The 21472-nt window shown below is 41.7% G+C and overlaps 1 protein-coding gene across 1 annotated transcript in view; it reads left to right on the forward strand.

The window, feature by feature from the left end:
• cntfr (ciliary neurotrophic factor receptor) overlaps positions 1-21472 on the forward strand; it is a 222599-nt gene that overhangs the window by 115713 nt on the left and 85414 nt on the right. The window contains exon 3 of the mRNA XM_017700217.2: positions 11016-11249. Within this exon, the coding sequence (XP_017555706.2) occupies positions 11016-11249 (234 nt within the window). The remainder of the gene's footprint in view (positions 1-11015; positions 11250-21472) is intronic.

Consider the following 21472-nt stretch of genomic DNA (forward strand, 5'->3'; position numbering starts at 1 on the left):
AGGTTGCATTGAAAATCTGGACAAAAAAGACATGTCATCAGTTAGCGTGAACTAACACAACAATAGCTGCACATCATATTAATTTAATTCAACTCGATTAATTGATGTAAAGCAGCTTTCCAGCAGTGTGGGTTCACACCACGCTAAGCAAGCTAAAACAGGAACTCAATGAAAAGCCTTGAAACCATGAGGAATAAAATGATAAGTACTTAGACCCATAAAGGGTGCCCATCCTTTTCTTAACTGCACTGGATAATACAGTTGTCATATAAGTAGGGCAGTTTCAGGAAAAACCTCGAGAACCCAAGCCAAAAAATGGATATTGCTCCCTTTTAATGATAAATAAAGATATAAAAACACATAGCCAAAAAAAATCTATTCTGAATATGCCATTCTGAATATGTTCACTCTGAGACAATAGCAGTGCATCATACAATTAGCAGTATCATGCTTCTTTTATATAGTTATGGAAAACTTGAAAGTATAAAGCTAATTCTTCATGATAGATTTTACTGTGACCAACATGGACATGCTTTATTTGTAAGAGCTTTTTATTATCGTAAATTTTAATAAGTTAAAGTGGAGAAAGCTAAGGTCTCTGAAAGTATTGCTAATAGGATGTTAGGTGTGATTACAGAGGCACGAGATTCATGAGATAAACTAATGACCAGCATCAAAACTTTGCCAGCGATCTGATGGATTACAGATTGTAAGATTAATCCAAGCTCAGTATAAGTGTAAAGCAGTATTACTTAATGAAACAGGTTATGAGTTCATGCAGGAGTCCCTATCAGTCAAGCTCATTACAAATCATGACAGGATATTAAGATAGATGCCTCATGGATTGTTTGTCTCTGGACTACATGGTGAACATGGTTATTTTCATAATATAGAACCTTCTAGGACATTCACTTTGACTTAAATGTACATTTGTGGGTTTGTGGAGTTTATGACAGTCTAAACTTCAGGTGTCATCTGAGGCCTTGTTTCCTTGTTGATTATTTCTGTACATTATTCCTAATGTTGTCTTTCAATTCCTCAAGCAGAGAAAGGGCAATTTTTGCTGTCTGCTCTATGAGCTGTGGCTCTGCGCTTCATTCAACTGCAGCTAAGGGAGTGGAGTGTGGAGCCAGTGAGTGGAGGAGTGTTCACAGTGTGAGACGAATGCCGGGAGTCGTCCTAACGGGGGACACTGGAGAGTTAATAATAGTTCCACTCAGCTTGCGCCTCTGTTCCCCACATAGTCGTCCATTAGAGAAGATTACTCACTTGAAGCCAGTGTACACCCACACACCCATACAAAAGCTGTAGAAATAACTCCATCAGTGAAAGAAATATCACAATTAGATGGATGTGCACATCAGCACAAGCTTTTCCTACTGTAGTCTATATCCATCTCCCCCACTACAAACTCACTGTGTCACCCCAGCAGTAGAAATAAAGCACTTGTAATGGATATAGAACCAGACTGCAATGCAAATGGATGATATGATAGCATTTTATACCTCTGTGACCTTCTGGGATTAGGTATAGAGAAAGTTTTGTCTGAGAACTTTAGACAGAATTATTCTGGAACCCTGTAAGACTATAATAAGGAAGACCACTGCTGTGTTAATTCACACTAGTAGTTCTCAGTCCTGGTTCTGAAGAACCCCTACCTGATCCAACTATTCAGCTTATTACCGTGTCCCTCTTGAGAGTTCCTGAGTAGGTGTATTAGAGCAAGAAAAAGCTCTAACATCTGTGGAACAAGTGGTGAGAACCCTTGGTTTATGTCATATGGATGGGATTGGGTGCCTGGGTGGCAGCAAGGTTCTGCGCAGCAACATCCATTAGAAAAGAGACAACTCTGCACAATCCATCTCATCTTTGGCTCCATGTAACATTAGATCCTCCATCAGTGGAAAATGCTCTCTGCCTACAGAGTAGCCCTACGCTGTCTTGGATTTGAGCTCAGCCCCTCTTGACTGTGATTGTTTTCTCCTGGGGATCTGTTATTGCAGTGACAGTCACAACGAGGTCCGCCCATTTCCTGACCAAAGTCAGATTAGCATTGAGCGCAAGGAAAACAAGGCCTGCACGCTGCTACGGACGGAATGTGACAGATCCCTGTAGGTAGCGTGCCACCCACAAGACTGCAGAATGGGGCCCTAGGCAGGCCAATCACACTGGGATAACCTCAGTGTAATGGGGGAATTTAGCTGCAGTCACAACAGCTTTTGGTTGCCTTGCTCTTCGTACAAGAAGGTGTGAACTAAAGAATGAATTAGGAGAAGAACGTGAAAGGAGAACAAAGAGAATGATGACTTAGTGAGGCGAGTAAGAGAGACCAGGAATGGAAGAGAGAAAGAAAGAATCAAAGAGGACTAGGATAAGATATGGAGAGAGCTGAGCAGAAGCCAAAGGTGTAACATTTGGTTCTGTAGGTTGATAAAGGCTTCTTCACACGGAGCAGTGGACAACAATTCAAAGCAGACGTGGTAGTTGTCTGCTTGTTGCCCTGCCAGAGCCATTATCCTTCAAAAATTAGAACATCCTACAGCAACCAGCAGTAGCCTCTGAGCACAGTATCTCATGTCTAATGTTTCAGTGCTTTTCTGTAAGTCTATTGTGTTCGTTATTGATAGAGGTGCTACAGCAGGCTCAAGGTAAAGTGTTGATAAAGGCCAGAGGAGCATTTGGGGATCAATACTTCTAATGGCTTTGCATTATATGTGGACATTGGAGAACATCCTCTTAGTGTTCAATTAGATCTCAAATAGCAAAGCATAAATGTTTGGAAACCTTGTTGACCTGCCTCTTTCTGCAATAACAGTGCTTTACTGAGAAAAAAGAAACAACCTAAAAAGGTGAACCTCAAGTGGCCTCTTCATGTCACATAGAACATTAAGCACATCTGACCTATCAGAGATGCCTATCAAGTGGTTTGATTCAAAATTATGCAGTTCATCCAAACTCACCTTTGACTACCTGCTCTTAGGTGCAGTATGCAGGACCAGTCACAAGAAGCACTTTAATTTCTCTACCATAATAAAAAAGTTATTTGTGACAAGGATTTATGGGAGCAATTTTGATCATGTTCTACTAAAGAATTCTTGAATCAAAATCAGCAAGTCCAGTCCATTTTCTTTCTCTCCAGAGACAAAATAAGAACCGGCCAAAGTAGCATCAAGTGTTTTCAATTTCTTTCATTCTTTTTTTTCAGATGTGCCTAGGCCTGACATGATAAATGATCTATGAGCAGTGGGAAGGCTACAAACATTGGCATGCTATCAAAAATGCTTTGTGTTCTTCAAGTCACTGAGACCCTCTTTCCGCATAGCGGCATCTCTAAATTGGGGAATGCGGCTGTAAGCATGCATTGCGTCGAGTCAAAGAAAAATTCCTTGAGCAAGAGTTTTCCCTCAGATGTAAACTCCAGCTAAAGCCTAAAAGGGCCTTTTTGCATCTGGATTGATTGGTGGAAACAATAACAGTGGTCGAGCGAATGGAGACAAATTATGCCGTGCACTGCTGCTCCGAGTCCCTGTCAAAACAGGCATAATAAACGAAAGCCGGGCTCCTTTCTGACCTCTACTGGAGTGTGGTCTAGGGCTGCACAATGTATTGTTTGTTAATTGCTATCACAATACTGTGTTCCTCCCCTTTTCCAAAAGTGGTGTTTTTGGCCTAAGTGTGCTGGTGGTAAACTATGGGAGTGCTTTGTAATGACTTCCAAGTACGTTTGCTTTTTATTTTGCATGGCTCATCACACTCAGACATACAGGATGCCTATGTGTGTACTGGTGTAAGTGGATGAAGGTGGAGGGTAGAGGGGCATGAGGCAGGCAGGTTCTTCCCCCAGATGAAGAGGGCAGAGGGGTAGCAGACACAAAACAGCCAGGGGCTGTTTACATTCCACCAGCAGGCTACGCATTTTCCTTGTTTCAGAGTGAAGTGAAGGATGAATGTGCAAGTAATCAGGGGATAGAGCCATGTTTTCTCTGCTCTCCATAGACCTGCATGTGATGAAGCAGGTAACTGCTGCAGACTTAGTGCTGAGGATGAATGTTAGCATAGCCTCGGCCTGGAGGCCTCTAAGCAGGGCTCAGTATGACATGGAACTTAGTTCCATTAGGATTTTCTCCCAACTCTCCCACAGAATGACTTTTTGAAGCCTTTTCAGAGGCTTTCTTATTAGATGCTCTTGTTTTGCAGTCACTCGTGGGTGCGATAGCTCTCAGCAACTGGAGCCAGTTCTAATATTCCAGTTGATAGGATCCGTGGGGCCGTAGCACTTGCTTGTTATCCTTGAACTGTGTGCTGACCTCGCTGGGCCATGAACTTTGCTCATGGACTGAAAATGTACTTTTGCCTTGTGAGATAAACAGTCCACACCACAATCTCTTGGCTCAAGTAGCCACTTCAAATATGAATGAAGTGTCTGGGTGAAAACTCATAATTTAGTTTTTTGGGGAGGACACACATTGGGTTTGACTTTGGTTTTTTGGATCTCCATGAGAACTCCTTCATAACACTGAGAAACAAATCAGTACTGTGTATAGTTCAGTAAGTCAGCTAAGGGCAAGGAGTGCATTTTACAAGCGCTGTCTCTGAGAACGCTGCATTCTCTTCCTTATGAGTCTCCTTTATCAAACGGAAAAGAACAGGGGCAGAGATGAGAGCAGGCCTGCAGCCCACATCTCACAAGCGAACTAATTGCCTCGCAACATTACGGCCTCCATGGTAACATATGCTCCAGTGACAGGACTAGATGGACACTGCCAGCACCAGCATCAAGCAGATCAGTTGAAAGTCATGCACTAGGAAGAGTGTAGTGCCTGTTTTGGCAGGGAGCCCATGATACTGGATATATCCACCTCATTACGTGTCTGATAGTGCCATCCCAAGCCACAAAAATTCGGACCTTGTCCAAGTCCAGTGGCACTGGGTTACTTACAGCAGTGGTTGAAAACTCTGGTGTTTGGATACCCTTATATTCCCATATTCTGCATATTGTAGTGTTTTCCCTGCAACCGTTTCACATGTAAAAGAGGTTGTTAGCAAAAAGATGGATTAGGTGTGCTAGAGCAAGGCAGGTTTTTACCAAAATATGCAGGGTGGGGGTATTGCAGACCAAGGATTGGGAACCACTTACTGAGAGAAGCCCATGTTGCTGCAGTAGTGTAGCCAGAATTTCTTTTTAGGGTGACTTGTTTATAGGTTGATTACAGGTGGGGCAATCAGCAAGCATGATGTCCCAGAGAAATCGTTATAATGACATGATACAGCTTAATTGTATGTTAGCTGAAACATTAGAAAATTACCCACTGAGTATCATATGAAACTGGCAGTTGTGTAAATGTTGCAGTGGTTGTAGCGTCTGCCAAAATGTTTTGATGATCAAAAGAGAACTTTGTCTCTTTTATTTACTTAAGGTGTGCAAAAAAGAGCAAAAGGATGTAAGAACTCCCTTTGTCCGTGATGATGTGGGAGGTGGGAGGTGGGAGAGGCTAGACCCCCTCGGCCTCTTTCAATTTATAGTACCCAAGCATCAGTTGGCCCTGGAGTGCACTTAGGACTCATGTACTGTGAATTAGCAGAGATAGGGAAGGTTGTTAATCTAATCTTGCCAGCAATACAGTTCTGGTGCTGTGACCCAGCGTACTAAGAGCTGTCTCTCCATATTACAGCATTTGTTTTGCATGTGATAGATGCCTTAATCTGCTCTGCTGCCGATTTGCATTGGTGTGTGCCTTTGTGCTTTATTCCATTAGCCAAACTAGTTGAATTTGTACATCCTGCTTTGACTCCACTTACGTTTCTGTCAAGACAATGTGTAAGCGAGCATCAATAAACCTGATCATAAAGCCACACACAAAGAAAATAGTGGTTCATTATGTCAAAATAATTGCTTAACTTGGTTATGATCCATAAACTGAAAGGTCATGAATGTGATCCTACCTGTTAGTACCATGCTGCAGCGCTTGTAGCCTTGAGCAAAGTGCTTAACCCCAATCTGTTCTGGGGATAGGATTCCTGCACCTGGCCAGTGTAACTTGCTTCAGGCAAACATGTCAACTAATTGGCATAATATTAATGATGGCATTCCAGTCTGCTCCTGTCCAAAGCGAGGAATGTCACAAAATAGTATGTGACCCTGTTGAGCCAGGTAAAGCATGTCCATGTGTCCTAACCCTCTTTAGACCTCAAGGGAGCTTTAGGATGTATCCAACCTGGATGGCTTACATCTGCTTAGTGCACTTGCTTTCAGTTGTTTTACTAGTTCAGAGACAATGGAGTGGGGTGGAGCAGGTGGTCCGAAAGCAAAACCCCAACTATCCCATCCTAGAGAAGCATGTGGTGCATCATGGGAGGTCGGGGAGGAAAGAGAGAGTGCAGAGCAGTGCCAGGGGCAAGGAGTTAGCGAGCATTTCCCCCGGAGGGCCAGAGTGAGAAAATAAATGACGCGGCCAAGCCCACATTCCCTGGCTAGAGCGGTTAAGCCACAGGAGCTGGGAGGGCAGGACAGAGGCGTCTGATCCGTGCAGTATCAATCTGATGCTTTCTAATCCTGTTGACCTTTCTGCAGCGTGTAGCTTTGCATGACCTTCATTTGTGCGAAAATCCCGTCGTGTAACAATGCAATATCATAGAGCAGGGAAAAATTCCACAGAGGAATCCTTAAGCTCACAGTCACAGCTATTGTGCATTGGGGTCCTTAGGCATCATGGCAGTTTGGACCACAACAGAAGATAATGCAGCTCTGCAGACCATGTGGTTGGGTCTTGTGACCTCCCAAAATGACATTTTGCAATGGCTCCTTATTATTACAGTGAGTCAAATGTTTCCCTCTTTTTCTCTGTTTTTTTCCCAATCTTAGTCTTATCGAGCTCCTTTTTCCCAGAAATTAAATTTCTAGATTAGCTAGAGATGAATCCAACCTGTTCAGACTTGTGTTATGAAAACATCAACAGAATGCATTCCATTTATAGAGATAGCTTCTTGTCAACAGTGCCCTGTTTGCATGGCCACTTAGCTGCTTTGTTTTCTTGGCTGATGTTTCACGAGCACATACACAGCTGTTCCTCATCTCGACAGGAGATCCAGCTGTTGGCCCCTTGGCCAGGCGGGGCAGAATCCCCTCTGCAGCTTCCTGGCCCGACCTGCACATCCACGGCTCGTAAAATCAGAGCTCCTCCATGTGGGTGTGGAGTCCCCCTGTATCTCATCTCTCCCTGGAGCCTCTGCTAAGCTCAATGACCGGTTTATGTCTGCAATGTGAAGTGTCAATTTAGCTGCTGCTTTGAATCTCAATTTTGTGTGTGTGCGCGCATGTCTTTTTTCCTCCATCTTCAGAAAAGGCACACAGCCATTGTCCTTGAAGCAACGTGTTAGTTTCACAGTACATTAGCATGGAGTGGCTAACCTAAGAGGAAGTCTGTGGGGGTTTCTTTGGCTTGTATGAGGGTGCTTCTGTGTGTTTGAAGATAATATGCATTACTCCAGTGACAAATGCATGAGGTAGGGTGGCAGAAGGGAGAGGGAGTAGGCTGGAAATGCCTACAGAGGCTACATGAGGAAAACAGGCCCAGCATCAGATAAGGCTGTGACAGACGCACCTGCTAAACTGCATAATGAGAATTAAGCATTCTGGGCTATCGAAAAGCAGCAGACATGACTTATTGTGCCTGGGCTTTGTTTTCTCATGCCGTGGGGCCAGCGATTAGGTGCCCTATCTCTGCCTGTTTGGGGGTGTCTGCAGATAAGTGGGCAGGAAACAGGAAATGGGTTTATTCGCACCCCGCCAAGCGTGCACGGTGCCAAAAGCGGCCCAACAAATGAGAGCAAACGAAAGACAAGCTCTTAATGAGAATCTTCAAAGGAAACGAGACAGAGGGCAAAGCAATGACTCCCATGGTGAAGATGTTTGAAGAGGAGACATTTCACTGGTGTGTTTTACTCAGCCATTCTCTTAGAGAGCATGGGTCTGAGGGTGTACTATTAAATCAGCTCCATTAAATGGGCTTCAGAGAGCTTTGGGCTCTTAGGCAGTCTTTTATCCTCTGGGTGATATGTGTTTTGGCTGGTAAATATTTTTGGGGATTATTATTAGCTTTGTATAGCTGGGAAGTTTGTGTGAGTAATGTAGTGTAGTTCTGTTGCACTGGAGCTACCAATGCATGGAAATGAGCATAATAAAATATATGCAGTAGAATACAAGATCATTTTAAAAATGATTTTAAAAATGCAGGAAATGCTCAGGGCCTTCTAGGTCTTCAAAGAGGGACTAATGATTTCTGGGAACTAAAAATAAATGTGTATTTTTTGTCATTTTTATTTAGCAGATTTATCATGTTTTATTTTATTATGTTAGAACTCCACTAGCATTGTAGCAATACATGTGTTTCACTGTCTGATTGGAAATCAAAGGCTTTGAAAATGTCCAATGGAAAGGTGTCCAGTTAGGATTTTTTCCTTGTGCTATCTAGATAGCAGCTGAGCTAGCTCTCCTGTTGGTTAGTACTTCAACTAGCGTGATGTGGAAGTGGAACCATCCAGTCAGGTTTTGAATTACAATGGATAGGACCAATTTTGTGAGAAAAAAATACCACTCTTAGCTCATCTGGAAGTCCTGCACATGTCAGTTAATGCAAATTTAAATGGTAGGCTCCGCAGGGTTTAGTCAGTCATTAGAGATGGAACCTGCAGTGGCACCTCCATGCCAAGGCACTTTGCTAAAGGAATCACTGTTAAATTGCAGCAAACAAGGTCAAATGTATGATAATATCCAACACAAGCTTCAGATAAAACATATTTAATGTAGAATGGCCAGAAACTGTGTATGTGCTAGCTTAGCTTACACCATACATATTACACACTTCTAGAATGTAGTATGTACTACAGATATTTGCATTATTATGTAGGTGTTTTGTTTTAGTGTTTATTTTAAGACATTTATGGACTGAACTGAAGGCCTAGCTGTAATTGTTTGCCAGTGATATCAGCAATGGCACAAACAATCCACAATAGAAGATGTATATAGTTTGTAGTATGTAGATGTATGTAGTTTAATGGTGTCATTTTATATGGTATACCTATAACCTAGAAGTTAAACACAAACAACACATGAATCTGTAATGTAACTAATGAAAATGTGTGCACTGTTACAGATGAATTTCAATACCACAGCTCATGTAAATATTTACATTTATGGCATTTGGCTGACACTCTTATCCAGAGCGGCTTACAATTTGATCACTTTACACAGGCAGGCCAAGGTGGTGTTAGGAGTCTTGCCCAAGGACCCTTATTGGTATATTGTAGGGTGCTTGCCCTGGTGGGGGATTGAACCCCAGTCTATAGCATAGAAGGCAAAGGTGTTAACCTCTACACTAACCAACCAAATATTTAAGGATCAACATTTTTGGCTCATGTAAATGCATGTAATAGAGCTATTGACTAGTGATACCAGTTTGTGCTCTTGCTTAGTAGTAACAAATACCAGTTTGTTACATTCCACAACAGTGAAAAAAGACAACTCCACCACCGCTGTATTTTAGAAAGTAATTGAAGCTTTAGAGGCTTGGAGATGTGCTGAAAAGATGGCAGATAGAGATAAGGACTGGCAGGACATGCACTGGGCCCTCAGCCACATATGCTTGTCCCTTTTATAGCCAAAACACATTTGAACCAGCAGGACACGCTGCTATGGACACACATCCCAGAATACAAACACGGCTTCATCAGTTAAGAGGGAATTAGGTTTAATTCCAGAAAGAAGAAGGAGGAGTATCAAGAAAGAATCTTTGACAGTTTAATTATAGATATTGTTCTTTAAAGCATGGGTTGTTTCAGGTCTTCATTTTCTTTCTCGCTGTACATAAGGACAGCAAGCAAGACTAGGAAAGTTATCATATTTGCATAGAAGCATATCTTTCTAACCTGACTGGATGAATCCATATGGAAGTGTTTGGTTGGTAGCAGATAACAGACGTTTGTTGTCTCTCTTGTGCAGTGCATTCACTTCTGATCTTGTACTACAATATTGAATCATAAAACTCCAAAGGAATGGCAGTGAATGTAAAATTCATCGCTGTGTTTAACCCAGAAGATACGACCAAACCAGCTAGGCTGCAAGGTCGGGTCAGTCAGGTGTGGAGGGAGAAGCAGTTACTCAACTCAAGTACTTTGAAAGTCTGTTATTAATGTTGGGAAAACAATTGTTTTCTTAATTTTTGTCCCTTCTGTCTCTTTTTTTTAATAATTTGAAAATGCCAGCTACAATTTATTTTGTCATGATGTCATGGCAACAAAATTTTATGAGGAACAGACCGATAGAAATAGACCAAAAAAGATTCACTTAGATATGGAGAAGTGTCATCACTAATTTGTTGCATTTAAAGATCATTGTGTTACTTTGGCAGCGCAATCCAAACAAAAAAAAGTTTGTTTTCTGTATTTTCCATTTATGTAAGAACCCATTTCCCCAATAAAAGCGTTGTTGTTTCCATTTTTCTCCTCCAGCCTTTGCTTATTTTGCTTCTGCGTCATTTGTTTACATTATTATGTAAAATGGCTCTTGTGGTATATATGACTCTCTTTAACTTCTGACATGAACAAATGTCCTATGCTTGCACTGTTCAGTGCTACTTCTCATAACTTTATGTATGAGGTGCAGATGAAATGAGATTCCTAGACTTCAGGGAAAACAACCATGACTCTTCATTTGGAGAGAGAAATGACTAAACAGAGTATGATAATGAATACAGTAAAAAAAAAAGAGCTATTCAAATGCATTATGAGATTAAAGAAACGGACAGGATTTCTTCTCACTGTTCACATTCAGGCACCAGGGAAGAGTATATTTTTTACTCAGACTGTTAATACAACCCACGAAGGCTTCAAAGAATCAGACTTTATCATCTGCCAAGGCATTCGAGTCTGAACTCTGCAGGCCCTGTCCAAGTGTGGTGCAGTGTGAATGAGGTGAATTATGAAGACGCACTGCTGACTGTGGTCTTCTCTCTCCACAGGGGCCAGGATCCAGTATGCGCGGATTGGCAGTGACGTGACCATGCTGTGTGGATCTCTGGACAATGACACCTCCGTTACGTGGAAGGTAAACGGAACGGATGTGAAGGTGCGCAAGCAGGAGGAAGGGCCGTGGCTCACCCTCGTGGAGGTGGACATGAGCAGCAACGGCCTGTACAGCTGCTTCCAGAACTCTGATGACCAGCGCAGAGACCAGATCATGCTCCGCATTGGTCGTGAGTGCAGTCGTTTCTTAAGGATCTGTATCTTTTTGCCTTTTTAAAACAAATTTCCCTAAATGTAGTTGATCAGCCAAGACATAGTTTATTGTCAAGTTTGATTCTTCTGCTTTGCACTGGAGCTGAGAGGCACATGTAGCTGTAACAAGTAACAGAAGTGTAAAAATAAGTATAAATGAAAGTCAGAATTCCAGATGGCTGCCTCAGTTTTTAGTTATGCAACTTGATTTTATAAATTTCTATACTTATCAGTATGTCAGGTCATGTTCAGTAGTGCTTTTGTAAAATTTGGAGTGAGAATTTTTTCCAGTGACTGAGGTAAGATTTGTACTATCGCTAGCTTGGTTGTGTTTATTACAAAATGGATCTGTGGATAGGCTAGAAGTCAGAAATAGTTGACACCATATGGGTTCCCAATGGTTGTATTATGTATTTGCCTTATGCATTCTGGGTATTGTAGTGAGTGAACACATGAGCACAAAATAAAACTGAATTCTGTCACAACAAGGCTGAGGAACACAATGCTTTGCTATAAAACGCCACAAATAACATTGGAATGTAGTTTTAGGCCATAATGACATTTTAACAATCATTTAACAATCTCCATTTCCACTCTTTTCTCCCATTCCTGGCCCTTACTTTGACCTGGTGCACTGCTTACTGCAGTGCTTACCTATCCACACGAGCCCAAGCTTGCTTACGCCTTCTGCCAGCCTGTCCTCTTACAAAGGTCAAGAAGCACTGGTTTGAATACACTTACTGCAAGTTAAAAGAGTCTTATTAATTACCATAACATCATCATCTCAACCTCTCCTTTCCCAAAACTCTAAGCCCCCCTTCATGTCCAGCCGCCCCTCTCTGTGCGGGAGTCACAGTGAATGTGAGTCCCTGTTAACCCTTGTGATTCATGGTCTGTGTTTAGGCCTTCTCTAAGTGGTTACAGGGTGTGATGTCATACTAGGACATTAAGCCGAGGCCAGATGTGCTGTTTCTTTGATTAGCAGCATAAAGAGGGGTCGTCGGCAGGCCGTGGGACATCTGACGGTGCTGGAGCACGCAGGATGTTTCTGCACTCCATTTCCCCCAGCCTGACAGATGAGGAGCGGCCACCTCCATCCCAAATTGCAAACATGGAGTGATCTATGTCGGAATGTGTACACAGTTTAATGGACTGCTATCTTGTTTGGCCTGAAAGGACCACTCAACCCAGGGTCATTTACGCCTCATGGCTCGCAAACGTCATGAACGCAGGTCGTTGAAGGAAAAGTTTGGTGTGTCTCAAGGGAAGAAGCTTTTCTTCACCCTTGAACAACCAGAAGCAAAATATTATGGACTGCTGTGCTGTGCCAAGCTCTCTAATCAATAATGGTGACTAGATGCTACCCATAACATTCTCTGACAGCAATTAAGTTCGCTAATTAAATTAGAGAAATTAGAAAACCAAAAGAGGAGATGAGCCCTGCTTATGACTGCAGGATGAGGAATGTGCTTCATCAGCTGTGTAGCTATGTGTTTACTAGGCCTTTGGGAATGCCAGCATGGAATATCGGTGGAATCACATGATTAATGGGTTCTAATTCCTTTAAAGACTTGCTTCTTTTTTGGAATGGAGCATACATTAATAATGTGTTCCTCAAAAGAGCATGGTTTATTTACTTTTTCCTGCTGTGCCAGCAAAGATTTACACAATGAACATCTCAAGCATTTTCCTTTGCTCTGTCAGGGTTACTTGTCTATAACTTTTGCTAAGAAACATTTTCCAGTCAACAGCTGCCAGTAAACCTCAGCTTGTCCCAAAACCCACTGCAATTGAGAGACAGTGAGAGCCTGCTGCATTTTTTTAGTGCTTGGTTGGTTGAATGAGCTCTGCCCTGTGCGTGGAATAACAGGGCCAACAGCTACCCATGCTTTGCCTGGGTCGCAGGCCAGCTAACGAGATAAGTGCTAGAGCTAAGTGCTTGAATGAAAGTGGCATGTTCCCAATCCCGCAGCCAGGGAGAGGCCCCTCCACATGTGCGTCAAACGCGCGGCCTGTCATAGGAACGCCTGCCAGGGACATAAGGAGATGAACGAGTGTGGGCTGGCCAGCAGGATTCCCATGTTTCACATGTCATCTCCTCAAAACCATAGCCCTCTTCAGTGGCTTGTGATAAACAACAGCTCGTAATTCAGCTTTCACTGCAAAGCTGGAGAGAGGACATCTTTGTCATCCTGTAATTATGGTGCCTAAGACAGCTAAGGACACTGCTGCTTTGGGTCAGTGGTTCCAAACCCTGGTGTTGGAGTACCCATGCTCTGCAAATTTAACAAATGCTCTGTAACACACAAAAACTTCTGTTATGAGCACCAGAATGTGCAGGGCAAGGTTACACCAGGACAGGGCTGACAATGAGGGAGAACGTAGGTGGGTATCATGTCTCTAGTACATGTCACGTGATTTGAATGAGCTGTATATATACACTATATAAAAGTATGTGGACATCAGACCTATATAAGCTTGTTGTCCCATTCCAAAACGATGGGCATTCATTTGGAGTTGGCTCCCCTTTGTGTCTATGACAGATACAGGGGCATAGTTATGCTGGAGCAGGAAAGAGTTTTCTCTAAGCTGTTGCGACAAATTTGGAAGTCTGTAATTGTCATAAATATCTTTGTGTGCTATAGCATTAACATTACCCTTCACTGGACCTAAGAGTCCAAGCCCTTTAAAATACCCCCAGTCCATTATCCCTCCTCTACCAAACTTTACTTTTGACATTATGCCTTCTGATAGCAAGCGTTCTTCTGGCAACTGCCAAACCCTGTCTGTCAGAGTGCCGGATACTGAAGTGGGATTTATCACAACAGAAAACACAATTTCCACTGTTTCAGAGTCCAGTGGCGGCAACACTTCAAATAATGATCTCAACTTGTGAGTAGCTGCTCGGCCATGGAATCCTATTTCATCCAGCATCAAATACACTTTTCTTGTGCTGATGTTGCTTCCGTAGGTTGCTTGGAACTGTGTAGTGAGTAATGCAACAGAAGATTTTTTTAGGCAGTTTTTATCTGTTCAGGCTTCCCCAATCTGTGTGTTTGTGTCTTCTGCCACTCCACAGCAGAGCTGTCGTTATTCTTAGATTCTTACATTTTACAATAGTAGCACTTCCAGTTCACCAGGGCAGATCTAGCTGGGCATAAATTTCACAAATTGATTTATGGCATTCAATGACAGTTTCACATGTAAAGTTTCTGAGCTCTTCGGTACAACCCATTTTACTGGCAGTGTTTCAGTGTTTGTCTAGGGGGATTGCATGGCTATGTGCTTGATTTAATACAGCTGTACAGATGCAGTGAGTGTGGCTGAAACAACTGAACTTATATCTAGGCCATATATACATCCATATCTGTCTTCTGTTGAGTTAAAGGCCAAAAAGGTGTGATATTGAATGCAGACCTGATTGTGATGGTAGTGTTTCAAACTTACAGACTCAGATGCAAGTTTTCTAAAGTCTTTGAGGTTTCTTGTGCTCTTGTGCTACGTTTCATTCCCTTGCTGTTTTTACTTTGGCCCAGCGATCATTTGGACTTTGAATTTGCCATTCACCTTTTCAATGACAATCCATCCATGGAAGCTTCACAGCACAAAACATCTCACAAAACTCAATATTCTCTGTAAATTGCAATTTTGTTCTGCCCACTGGTAGCTATAATCCTATACCCAGAGTGCTCTATCGGCAGCTTAACTTTGAGGGGTGTGATTGAAAGAGAGTTTCGGTTACCAGGGCTGAATTCTCATTCAGTTACCAAGGTAAGGTTTCAAGCTAACCTTCAAATATCACGTACCTAGGCTGGGTGCAAAGCCTTTCTGAAAAGTTGATAAGGTCATAAAGAGAGAGAAAAAAGGAGGCAAGTTTACTCTTGTAAAGTACCGGTCTCACTGCATCCTGTTTGCTTTTTCTTCTTGCGGCCTATCTCCACTCAGCTATGAGGAACAAGAGAAACCCATTAAAATGGCATGTTTTGGCTGTCCCTGGAGAGAGCTTGTTCCGAGCAGACGGGCCGGACGGCTAGAGTCATCGTTGTGGTTAGAGCTGAGGTCTGAGGACCACAGAACAGGCCTGGGGAAGCTGGTTGTGTCATTGTCAGAGCTGGCGTGTGTGTTAGTGTTGGGTTTTTCTGTGGTGGTTGTCAGGGAGGAGGCTCGGGAAGAGGCAGAAGGGGGACACACGTTGAGGTCGTCACCGCTACACTCTGGAATGCTTGTAAATGTTCTGAACCATCAAACTTTTATTGCTGTTGTTGCTTTCTGGAGAGAAGAAAAACAGCAATGTTGAACTACCTTGAACAATTATATGAAAATTATATAAAAGACAAAGACTGACAGTCCAGAGATACTAAATGTATATCTTTATACCAGGGATGTTTACAGGTACTTGAATACTTGATTAACTGTTCAAGGTGCCAATGTTTGAAAACTGAATTCACTATTTGGATATGTATTATCTAATATTATGAGAAGATGGAGAAAATGTACAGATTAAGAATTCCATCAAACCACAATTTTATGTTTTGAAGGGCTTTAAATTGTGATGAGTTTGCATATCTTTTTATTTCACTTTGTTTTGTGTTGTTATTGTATGGCATATTTCCTTCTTACAGACACAGTATATAATACTGATATTTGAACTCAATAGCAACAGCAATACAAATACACCCCTCCCTTCAGTGCTGTTATAGAATCTCTACCCTACAAATTCATGGATGCACATTGCCAGGGTAAATGATGCTATAGTTAGCTAGGTTGTGGGTTAGCAAACTGTCATTACAATTGCTGCTGCAAAGCTAACCAGTTGCTATTGCTAAGAGGAGTAACCTCCTCTTCCCTTTTCAACGCTCGCTGTGAAGCTCAAGTCAGCTTCTTTCTTGCCAGCGCTGCCCACTGCACTTACCTGGTCAATACAAGGTAATACTTAAATACTTAAAGGTAATACTTAAATACTTAAATACTTAAAGGTAATACTTAAAGGAGTGTAAAAGAAAGCGTTGCTATGCATTATAATGTTAAGCTACATGTATATCTACATACAATGACTGCAACGCATTACACTGTTACAGTAAATGTACATTGTACATCTGCATGTACAACAATACATTAGAATTACATAGTAAGAATAGAATGGTAGTGCATGGTAGTTTGGCGTTGGGGTCTATGGGGGTTGTAAGAGGATTGTTTTCTTTTGTTTGTCTTTTTTGTTCCTTTTGTCAATCTGCGAGTGCAATTTTGAATGATGACTGAAGTAGCAGCCTTTCAGTGATGGACTCTGCTTCCACTCATGACCCAAAAACATGAAATGAAGGCATCTTGCTGGACTAATATTGCTGAAAACCCTTCATTGCCTACTTGATTCAAAGTCCATTTGAAACTTTTTCACTACTGGGAATTGCTTCCCTCCAAATCTCTGAGCCATTCCAGCCTGCTCTGCAGCTTATTGCTTATGATAGCCAAACAACGCCACACTGCCCTAAAGGACAGAAAACAACAACTGCAGTGAACCACTATTACCTTATAAGTTCAAACTGGCCTGTGGGTCAAGTTTTTGTAGCAACTTTTTGTTTATTTTTTACACCAAATATGGTTGGTGTTGTATTACTTTCAGAGAAGAGCTGAGTTCTTGTTTGTATTTCGTTAAGGCATGGCTCCCTGCACGGCCATCTTCATTGAACGTGATTGATATTTTGTTTACTGTTTGGGTCTGGTGGGAGTGTGGAGAATGGGTCAGCCAAATGTAGCATACACTAATTATATCAGCTCTGGATAAAAACCCACAGAGAGAAAAGGGGAAAGTCACCCCTCGAGGAAGAGCAGGGTTGATATTGCTCTCTCTCTACGCTTTTTGTTTTGACTGTCTGCTTTGCTTTTGAGTGCTGGTTAATTATTGAAAACAGCCAGATCTGATAGTAAGATCTGTGGTCTCTTATATCCCTGAAGTGTCTGTCAGTGCTTTATGTTCATTACTCTTACAAATAAAAGTTCCCAAATGGTTCTTGGCTTAGACCAATTTTTTGTTTTGTTTCGTTTGTTCTGAATGAATTGTTTCTGTGATGTCACAAGAACCGACTCTACACTGAAGAAGTTGTTCTTTAAGGGTTTATTACTAAAGAAAATGGTCCTGTACTCACCATGAACACTCAGAACCCTTCTCATAATTAAAGGGTTCTCGGCTTTGTGAAATCATTCTTCAGAATGATGAAGAATGTGTTGATGTTTTTAAAGGTGGTTCTATATAGCACCAAAAAAATGTTCTTCTTTTCTAACAAGGTCGATATCGTAGCCCTTAATATAACAAGGTTGATATTGTAGAACCATTCTATATAAAACCATCTCCAACATTCATACTGTATATCTAAGTGTTTCAGCTCTTTGTGCCCTTTGAGGGATGCAAAATACAGGTCAGGGAAGCAAAACAGAGCTCTTTTATCTAACATCCATCTTAAAGGCATAATGACAGAAGCAGCTTGTTTATTTCTAAGGGATAAGCATACACTGACAATGGACATGTAAAATGAATTATGGCCATTCTGGTGCATACATTAACAAAGAAAAGTAAAACCTGATATGAAATATTAAAATGCCAGAACAACATTAATGTGGCTACAATCAATTTAATCTAGAAATCAAAGTTTGTGATGTAACAAGATCCTCAAGATTCTCAGACCAGGCTGCTCTGTGTCTTGAGTTGGACCTTCTGGGAGCCTGAGGACCAGTTTGAGAGCTCTTACTTTAAGGAACCATCTACTAAAAGCTTGAGAAGGGAACCAAATGTGGTTCTTGATTTCTATGATTTTGCTCCAAGGATGGCTTTTGAGTATAACTACTCCTTTAAAGAGTAAGATAAATAAGAGTGAACTGAGAAGACTACTCTTCTACTTTTGAAACTGTAGCCTCAAACAAAATTGTGTAAAGAAAATAACAGGTACTAAATTGACTATAATGATATACAATGCTTCACTTCCTCTTGCAGCAATTAAGAGAAATGTACCTTTTGTGCTGATGCTATTAAATCGTGAATGCCATTTTTGTCAGGGGACAAATGGTGTAACTGCTCACTGTGCTAATGTGGATGAATAGAATGCAGCTTAGTTGATGAATTTGCCACCATTGCAAATGAATGCTGAATTTTATTCGGAATGTGGAGCAATATGGCAACTTCTCCCCCTCCAGAGATCATTTTTTCTTTTTATTTCTTTTCTTTCTTTTTTTGGGCCTGTTGGGAGTGAAGAAAGAGAGACAGAGATGTGGCACTGGTGGGTTTTTTTCGGCTGCGGATTTATAGTGGTTTGCTGCTTTGCCTCATCCTTTGGGAAGAGGCGATGCTGAACTTTAGCTGTAATTTACAAGTCTGTTCCTTCAGGATTTCCTCTCTAATCAAATTTCCCCCCTTCCATCTCTTCTGTGTGTAAGGTCTCATGAAGAGAGAAAGAGATAGAGAGAAGCAAAAGGGTGAGTGAAAAAAGGAGAGAGAAAATGAAGAAGGGGGGTTAGCTTATTTCTCTAAAACCTGGCTCAGCGTCTGTAAATTCAAATGAAGTGTTGACATCTTAATCAAAATGAATATGGTTATTGTCAAACGTGTCACCATCTTTAAGATAGATGTCATCCCGAAAGGCAAAGGGATCGATAAGTAATTTACATTTTTTGTGGTTGGTTTCCCAAGGCGTAACCTGTTCTGTTCCCACTGTGCCATAACAGCATTGTTATTTGTGGATAGATGATGATGGCAACAATGCGATGCTAGACTAAACATGCCTGTCTGAAAATGAGAACAACATCAGCAATCCAAAATAAGACTTTTGATCGATGAAATGTTAACAAGGTAGATAGGGTTGGGGAATGGATTTAGATTCCAGGTGACATTGTGTTGAACTCTGCGTTGGAAAAGCAGTGGTGGATAATTGCAGTGACTGCAAAGAACAATGAGAAAACACCAACGCTACTCACTTGTGCCTGTAATGCAAAAAGCCAGCAACTCCTCTCACAAAAACATCTGCATTAACTCAGACCATCTGAATGTTTCAGCTGTACAGTGGGGAAACAGTAGCAGAGCTTCAAACATTATGTAACATGCTCTTCGTGTGCCATCGAAATGAACCATACCCGATTAACAAATGCTTTCCGAGTGTCCGCTTGATCTCTAGAGAAACGTTAACTGAAAAGCAGCGAGAGCCATTCGGAAGGGCCCGACAGGGTGCATTTTCAGGGAAAACAAACATGCGAAGGGTGGGATGAGAATGGAAAATGTTGAATTCCGACTCTAGATCCCACATGTAAGTGCTTCGAGCAGATGAAAAGAAGCAAAACATAACAAACACACAAGGGCAGGTTCTACAGGATGAACCGGTTTTATTACGGAATAACACACGGCTATTGATCTTGGCTTGATCAGAATTCTGAGTGTTGGTCTCATTTTTTTTACTTCTTCTTCTCACTTTCTGCATGAAGTGTGACCCTTCATAGATGTGAGAGTTCAAAAAACCTGACGAAATTGCTTATCAGGGGAGGCTTAACTTCAAAAGATAAACAGCCCACACACACATATCAGTTCCCTGGTGCTTGACCCTCTCTAGTGCGATGGACCAGCACATTAGTGCTGCACAGCCCCAGCACTGTCAAACATGCTTGGAGCCTTTTCACAATGGCTCTACTTGTTATAGGTCTTATTGAGCGGCTAACTATGACCATTAGTGCTAGGCCTTTGGCTCAGGGCATTAATGTCAAAACATGGTGAAAAAATGAGGAAGAAAATCACCTCTATAATAATGTTAATTTCTGCTAGTCACATGGCAGGGGTGTGAAACTCAACCTCTAAAAGAGCCATATTCAAAATCTCAACAAATATGTGGGCCAACTGTGCTATTTTATTTTACTTTTACTCACCATTTTGCCATGACCACAGCTGGCCATTGTCTGGCATTATTTTTTGTTTTGTATCGTTTTTGTGGCGCTATACCATAGATCATTTTAGGGGGTGGGAGCACACATTATGATGCAGTACATGCTGGGAACTGTAGGACAGCTCATGGTAAAATGGGTTAATATTAATACAAAATTAGAATAATTTTGCAGGCCGAATATTATTGTGCCATGGGCCTGACTTGGCTTGCAGGCCTTGTGTTTGGCACATGGGCCTTATGGGATTGTAGTAGTATATTAGAGCTAGGCTAATATGATTAGATTAAGCATACATAAGAAATGTGTGGCCTGGCACATAACTTTCAATTCAAATCCACCACATATACCACCTCTTCATATTAATAAGATTCCTCTTTCTGTGATGCCTTAAATCAAAATAGTGGAGTTCATCATCCAGCACAATCTTCGGTGGAATAATTAAATGCTATGGCAACAAGCGTCAGCACAAAGTGATTTCTTTTTAAGCTCATCAAGCTCTTCTTAGTTGTGCAAACTGATTTATTAGCCGTATGCACTGGCTACATTAGACTGGTGTTGGAGTATACGGCTCCTGTGTGACATGCTGGTATACCTGATCCTTATCCACACAGTTGGAACATGTGCAAACGAGGGCATTCTTGGAGCAGCTTATGTCAACAACCAGCATGCCCTCAACACCCTTGGCACCGTCTCCTTGGAGGAAAGCTGAAAAACAGATTGCAACTTTCCACAACTTTCCAGGCATTTCTAGAGTAGAACCAGTGAATCTTCCCATCGTTTTCCATATGCCATTCCTTCCAAAATGAATTATTAGTTATTTAGTTATTAGTCAAACCAGTTCATGACTGCTGTTTTAGTGTAGATCTTTGTATATCACCAGAGACCATGAGTGTCCCTTATCCTGCAGGTTTTAGTGTTGCTACTGCAACATACTCAACTCAAGTAGGGCTTGTTAATGAGTTCATTAGCTGGTTTAGGTGTCCTGAAGCAGGAAAAGCACTAAAATTCGAAGGGTGGGGCCAATGCTGGTCAGTTTCTGACCAAAAAGCCACTCTTGGGCTGTATATGTTCTCAACCTATGCAGTTATACCAATGTGTGTAAAAAACAATGCTACCATGTCAATTGTCTGCTGGGGCCTGTTGTGATCTCATAACAATAATGTTTGGGGACAACCATCAGAAATTTAGGGTTAAATGCTGGTGGCAACTTGCTAACTGGGGTGGGAACACACTGAGTATGAACATTTAAATCCAATTCCACACCTCATGAAGCTCGTAGGAGGCGATG

Source organism: Pygocentrus nattereri, chromosome 18 (assembly GCF_015220715.1).
Source record: "Pygocentrus nattereri isolate fPygNat1 chromosome 18, fPygNat1.pri, whole genome shotgun sequence".
NCBI classification, from domain to species: Eukaryota; Metazoa; Chordata; class Actinopteri; order Characiformes; family Serrasalmidae; genus Pygocentrus; species Pygocentrus nattereri.